Source organism: Eucyclogobius newberryi, unplaced genomic scaffold (genome assembly GCF_026437365.1).
Source record: "Eucyclogobius newberryi isolate DKJ021-1_F unplaced genomic scaffold, fEucNew1.0.hap1 SCAF_8, whole genome shotgun sequence".
Lineage (NCBI taxonomy): Eukaryota > Metazoa > Chordata > Actinopteri > Gobiiformes > Gobiidae > Eucyclogobius > Eucyclogobius newberryi.
The window spans coordinates 26,066,939-26,074,050 of record NW_027316500.1 but is presented as its reverse complement, the minus strand read 5'-3'; the positions used below and the strand labels follow the sequence as shown (position 1 = coordinate 26,074,050).

Genomic DNA, 7,112 nt, shown 5'->3' with positions numbered 1-7,112 from the left:
ATGAAGAGCAGGAACAACCGGGCCAGCAGCCACCTGACGGGACAGGTCGAGCTGGGGAACGTGGGGAACGTGGGGAACGGGGCGTGGGTGAACCAGGCGTACTGTGGGAGCCCGCCGCCCATCCCGCGCGTCATCAGCACCATCTACGACCCCCAGCCCGCGCTCCAGGGGTCCATGGACAGCGCTTACAAACCGGACAGCTCCGGCCCGTTCCCCGAGACCCCGAACAGAGCTGAACCCGCTCAGAGCAAGAAACGACGGGGCTGCTGCTCTTTCATCAAAGGTGCGAAACGTTGGACTGACGCCTTCTTATCTTATAGCACAGACTTTGATGAGCGGATAAATGAATCGATGAATGTGTGTTTCAGGTTTGTGGGGGACAACTCTGACTGAGAACACGTCCGACAACAGGGAGCTGTTTGTCCGGACCACGCTGCGAGAGCTGGTGGTCTACCTCGTGTTTCTGGTGGATATCTGCCTCTGTAAGTTTATAATCAATATACATTTACAATATACATTTTGTTTATCAGACTGATTAAAACACTAGAGAATTAAATGAATACACTGCCTTAGAGAAGAACTGTCAGGACATGTTTGTAAATGTGATTGAGTTTTATTCTACAGTAAAAACATGTAAATAAATAGATTAAAAAGTCATATTTATGCTGAATTCATGATTTTAGTGACGTTATGCAATAATACAAATAATGATATTGCTTTGGACTTATATAGCGCCTTTCGTGACACCTAAAAAAGCGCTTCACCCATTATTCATTGGGTGAAGTGTCTTGCCTAAGGACACAATGATGCTCCACAGCGGCCAACTCTGCTCAGCCTCCAAGTTCAGACGAGATCGAGATATACCGAGCAATTTCAACATTTAGAAGTGTTTAAATCTGTTAAGTGACGTTTATTAATGGATAATGCATTTCAGCGGTTATGTGACCGCAGGACGTTGTTGTGTAGCCGTTCGGCCGACTGTTTAGTTTACTATAAAAAGATTTCTGCTGTTTTATTGCCTGCCACAAGTGCCCTGCCCATTGGCGAGCGCGGCGGCCATTGTCCCGAAGAACATTAGGAGTGAAAGGGACGACACGGGCTCTGGTCCTTTGGCTTTTAGCGATAAGAGCATTTGGCAGCATCTATTGTGGCTTTGTCTGACTCGGATTTACATTGTTTGATGAAAGCATTTGCATCAGGCCGGCGTGTTCCCTCTTCAAACAAATTACGGCCTCTATTCTGGGTCTTTCTCCGCGGATGGGGTGCAAACACGCCCGAACAACACGCCATCCACGGAGGCTCGCGTGTCTTATCTTGCCCTCGTCAATGGAATAACGTTTACAGACCGCGGCCTGTGCAAAGCCAGATAGAATCATTGTAACAATGCAATTGTCTTGTCTTTCAGTGACATACGGGATGACCAGCTCCAGCACGTACTACTACACCAAAGCTATGACCGACCTGTTCGTCAACGCAGCAGGAGAAAGTGGAGTGAAGTTTCAGTCTATTGGCTCCATGAACGACTTCTGGGATGTAAGACTTCACGCTACTTCACAATACAAGTCTAAACTGTACAACTGTATTTTGTCCTCATATTGGTCAACTCGACTCATTCACTAGCAAAGACCACGACCCCGGCTACGGTGCAAAGTGTTTATTGGCGCACGAGAAACATGAACAACACAAATGTACAGACATGGATGCAGTTTTGGGGCTTCTGGCGATGAGGGCTGTGGGCTCCCGGGCCCCGATACCCCCATCAAGGACATAAATTAGAAGAATTATGATGATTGAAAGAAGGTGGGAGGGAGGGGCACGAAGTCATGAACACCAGTGTGTGTGACCTGGATGTTTAAATAGTGTAGCCGCAGGAAGGGGCGTAAAAGGGGTGTGGTCCTGCTCCCGAGCTTAAGATAACAAACTTATCTTAAAATCTGGGCCTACGCTGGTTTGGTGGCAGTGCATTGGTTTATGTGTCTCCCTCAACAGTATACCCAGGGCCCGTTACTCGATGGCCTCTACTGGACCAGGTGGTACAACGACCAGCCCATGAAAACGGGGGACCAGTCCTTCATCTACTATGAGAACATGCTGCTGGGAGTCCCCCGCATGAGGCAGGTCAAGATGGTGAATAACTCTTGCAAAGTGCACCAGGATTTTGAAAAAGAGATCTCCGGCTGTTTCGACGTCTACGATGAAAAGAAAGAGGACGTGGTGAACTTTGGGCTCATAAACGGCACGGCGTGAGTACACGTTTCACACTCTCTTGACACTCGACGCGTGTTTTGTCATTTATTTTGAATTAAAGACATCGAGATTTTAAGTTACAGTCACGTCGATTGTTCCAAGGCAAAAGAATGTGATGATTTCAATATCGCACTCAACCCGACGATGAAAAATAGAACGTTGCCTGTAACTTTCTTTGCTTTGTCGTGCGTCTCTCACGTCTGTAGATGGACTTACCACACGGAGAAAGAGATCAAGGGCTCGTCTCACTGGGGGCTGCTGACCACCTACAGCGGGGCCGGGTTTTACCAGGACCTGGGCAGGACCAAGGATGAGAGCAGAGTCGTTTTGACGGAACTCATATCCAACTTGTGGCTCGACCGAGGAACCCGAGTCGTCTTCATCGACTTCTCAACATACAACGCCAACATCAACATGTTCTGTATCATCAGGTACGACGCTGGTTCAGGAGCACGTACACTGTATCTTCACTGTTGAAAAGTTGAAAAGAGACAGCGTTTGACCTCCACCACACATCCCTCGATTGCAGATTGTTCTAAACTGACAGAATGACGTCGGCCTGATTTGTTTGTTAGGTTGGTGGTCGAATTCCCAGCCACCGGCGGAGCGATCCCGTCCTACCAGATCCGAACGGTCAGACTCATCCGTTACATTACCAACTGGGACTTCTTCATCCTCGGCTGCGAGATGCTCTTCTGTTTGTTCATCCTTTACTACGTCGTCGAGGAAATCCTCGAACTGAAGATACACAAGTTCTCCTACTTCGGGAGCATCTGGAACGTACTGGACATCATCGTCATACTGGTGAGTGTGTTCAATCGTGTTGTCTGTTCATTCTGACTTCTTTTAGAAAGGTTCAAAGGTTAATAACGCCTCCCGTCCCGCAGCTCGCCATCGTCGCCATCGTGTTCAACGTCTTCCGCACGGTCAAAGTGGACAAACTCCTCGGAACCCTTCTCGAAAACCCCGACCTCTACGCTGACTTTGAATTCCTGGCTTTCTGGCAAATGCAGTACAACAACATGAACGCTGTGAACCTGTTCTTCGCATGGATAAAGGTAACGCGGGTGGTCGGCGGTTGAAGCGTTGGTGGATCGTTTGCCTTCAAGGATGTCTTTTCTCGTCGCAGATTTTCAAGTACATCAGCTTCAACAAAACCATGACTCAGCTGTCCTCCACACTGGGCCGCTGTGCGAAGGACATAGTGGGGTTTGCCATCATGTTCTTCATTGTCTTCTTTGCCTACGCACAGCTGGGCTATTTGCTTTTCGGGACCGAAGTGGAGTCTTTCAGCACCTTCGTCAAATGCATGTAAGTCGGCAACAAACGGTGGACAAATGCGTTGTCAAATGTTGTTGACGTTGTTTTGAATCGACGGTGAATTCACTCGTACTTTCCCCAGCTTCACACAGTTCAGAATCATCCTCGGAGACTTTGACTACGACGCGATCGATCGTGCCAACAGAGTCCTGGGCCCGATATACTTTGTGACGTATGTGTTCTTTGTCTTCTTCGTCCTGTTGGTAAGTCGAGTCTCTACAAAGTGCGATTGCGCTCGTGTCGTCGCGCGCGCGTGTAAACTCTAAAACGCCTTGCTATCTCCTAGAACATGTTTCTGGCCATCATCAACGACACGTACTCAGAGGTGAAGGAGGAGCTGTCGTCCCAAAAAGATGAGCTGCAAATCACCGACATCATCAAGCAGGTAGATGTGTGATGGTTCTCTTGTTTGGTTCGGGTCCAGGGCGACATAAAACTACACGGCCAAGAATGATTACTTACCGTATTGTCCGGACTATAAGGTATTATAAGGTGCACTGTCAATGACTGGTCTATTTTCGATCATTTTTCATATATACGGCGCATTTAGCGAACAACCGGAATTAATCCATATATAAGTCGTTTTTTGAGAAAAATTAAAGGCTTTTAAGTGCGCCTTATAGTGTGGAAAATATGGTACTCAGTTTTCTGCCCAAAAGAACCTGCGACGTGCCAAAAAGAGCAGGGTTAAAAATATTCACATAACCTTCCTTTGGCTCAGCTTTAAAACTGACAAACAAAAGCCCTTGATACATTCAAATGCTTCAAAACAATGATATTTATGTACAATTTTCTTTGTCATTCAGAGCTACATGAAGACATTTACGAAGCTGAAACTAAAAAATGAGAAAATATCTGATGTGGAAAAAGCCCTTCACTCGGGATCAGGAGAAGTCGAGTTCAGAGACTTCAGAGAGACGCTGAAAGAGTGAGCCAATCGAGACACAAAACGACCTCGAAACAACCTCCGTTTTACCGTTTGATACAGTCTCGTGATTGCTTTGTCGATCCTCGCAGGCTGGGACACGCCGATCACGAGATTTCCGCAGCCTTTTCGCAGTTCGACCGGGACGGCAACCAGATTCTGGACGAGGCCGAACAGGAGAAGATGAAGAAGGAGTTGGAGGAGAAAAGAGTACGTGAGAGAGCTGGAGTTTACCGCCGTTTTTTTTACGTTTCACACCGGCGACTTTGACAGCATGTCTCCCAACAGGACGCTCTCTCGGCCGAACTGAACGACCTCGGGACGAAATACGGGAAGGACCTGCACGAAAAGGCTCCGGCGACGGCCCACGAGCTCAAAAGGCGCGGCAGTCAAACGTTTATCGAGCGAGAGCAGTTTCTAAGGTCTGTACTCGGTCTTGGCCTACGTACACAGGAAACGACATATTTGTGTAGCGTGTTGTACAGTTTCAACCGATAACTCGTCGTGCTTCACAGATTGTCGCGACAGGTTCTCCACCTGGAAAGCTCCCTGTCGAACGTCTCATCCAGAATTGCCTTGATAATGGAGAAAATCGGATTGGAAGACTTGCCCGGAAGCAGCAGCAACGTGAGTCTGGAGATTGATAACACAATAAACACAATAAACACATTTTTATGGACGCATTTTGTTCTTTTTCCCTCTTCAGGCTGTTGTGTCTGTCCCGGGGACCAGTGAGTTGACTTCGCGGAGGCCCACGATTTACCCAGAGTTAAATGGCCTCATGTGACGGCCCACGAACGTCTCACACTCCAGGAACAGAACAAGTGGCAAAGTTAATTCACGCAAAAAATGATTGGGTAATTAAGGTGAACTGATTAATTACTGGATTATTGTGAGTTCAGTGTTTTCCATTTAGAGCCCCCCCCCCCCCCCCCCCCCCGTAGTCTCCACCATTCTAAAAACAACCTGGACAAAATCACATTAATTTTAAGCAAATATTTACAAATCAAGAACTACTTTAAGATTTAATAACGACAATAAGTGAGATTAACAGCGGTAAAAAGTGTACAAGATAGAATTATTCAAACAAGTGTATCAATTCTACCTTATTACATAGGTATTGCACATTAATTAAACATCCGTTACCTAGCAACCCTATTGAAAACAAGGGCCAAAAGTCCAGATAAATTACACAATAGTTATGATTTGAAAAATAATACCTGAAGACGGCTTTATTTTGTGAAATGATTGTTAATAAGTCTGAAAAGTGCGTCCCTGCGTTTAGCATGTCAAGTCACTTATTGATGACATCACAGAGGGATTACGTTTCTGAACTCAGCTCTACTTCCTGTCGTTTTTCACTCTACCGTTGTGAAACCATGATAAATATGTACCACAGAGATTATCCCACCAGACAAAGTAATAATGAAGAAAACACGGAAACCTGTCATGTGCACTTTAACTGAACAACTTTACAAAACGATGGCGGAGTGATCTGCAACGTTATGAAGACAAGGCCTCACCACAAACATGCATCTTATATTGTAATAGATATGGATTATGTTTTCCTTCGAATAAGAAAAGAGCAAAACAAAATAAGAAAAGAAACAGTGATTTAGAAACACGCATTTAGACACATAGCCTAAAGCTGCAGTACGTAACTTTTTTAGCCAAAATGTAGACTAATATAAAGCATGTTTTTGTTCTTTTAATTTGTTTATTGCACTGATAAACATGCATCTTTATCACGAGCGGACTTGCGACCCCACAAACCTGACTCGTACTTCGCCCCGCCTCCTCCTGCTTGTTTCCATGGAAATGCTGTTCCTTTGGCTCTAATATTCCACAATTTGACACAAAACTTCAAAACCATCACTACCATGGACTCATGCAGGTGAAAGTTACATACTGTTACTTTAAACTGCGATGTCACCCCCACCTTCACCCCCCGACACCCTCTCACAGGCGGCGTATTGAATGTCTGTGCTTATTCTCTTGCTCCACATTTTAATCTTCTATTTATTCTTTTTTTTTTTTAAATGTAATCTTAATCAAACGCATGTAACCAATCTAGCACTTAACACTCTGAACATGGAATTGCTCAGAAAAGGCACTTGTCCCTCGCTTGTCCCTAGACGACACGGCCCGGGAAACTTAACGTAGGTAGGTCACACGGTAACCAGCCCTGCATGAAGCACGTTCCTCCATATTGGAAAAACCAAAGGCAGTCCCGTAAAAGGGTAAAATAATAGGCCATTGTACTAGTCTGCTTTTTATAAATGTATATAATGTAAAAACGACTTCAAACGGGACGTCCATGTTGTTAGCGTGTTGTGGTTATTTGCAGTACGTGTCATGTAATCCTAAATATGAAGAGGCTAAGTACAACCTATGTTGATTTTAAATGATTTAGCAACATTTAGATGTCAAAGTACTCTTTGTAATCTTGTTCGGTGTCTACATGGAGATAGAAAACTGCAGAGATAATGAAAAACATACTATACTGTACGTCTGTTATTTGTGTATTTTTGTTGAAATACCAGTCAATTATGCTTTTCAGTCTAAAGTGTTGGTGATAAATAAACGTATGGCAACTGTACTCCAGCCACTTTCTTTGTGT

At 45.2% G+C, this 7,112-nt stretch overlaps 1 protein-coding gene across 1 annotated transcript; it reads left to right on the top strand.

The window, feature by feature from the left end:
• pkd2l1 (polycystic kidney disease 2-like 1) lies at positions 1–5,279 on the top strand. The gene is made up of 15 exons (XM_072437278.1): positions 1–283; positions 369–482; positions 1,406–1,533; positions 1,990–2,243; positions 2,454–2,678; positions 2,823–3,051; positions 3,135–3,305; positions 3,377–3,558; positions 3,650–3,770; positions 3,854–3,952; positions 4,374–4,495; positions 4,585–4,702; positions 4,781–4,914; positions 5,008–5,119; positions 5,199–5,279. Exons 1-15 carry the CDS (start codon positions 1–3, stop codon positions 5,277–5,279), a joined length of 2,373 nt encoding a protein of 790 aa, XP_072293379.1.
• Positions 5,280–7,112: the final 1,833 nt, after the last annotated feature.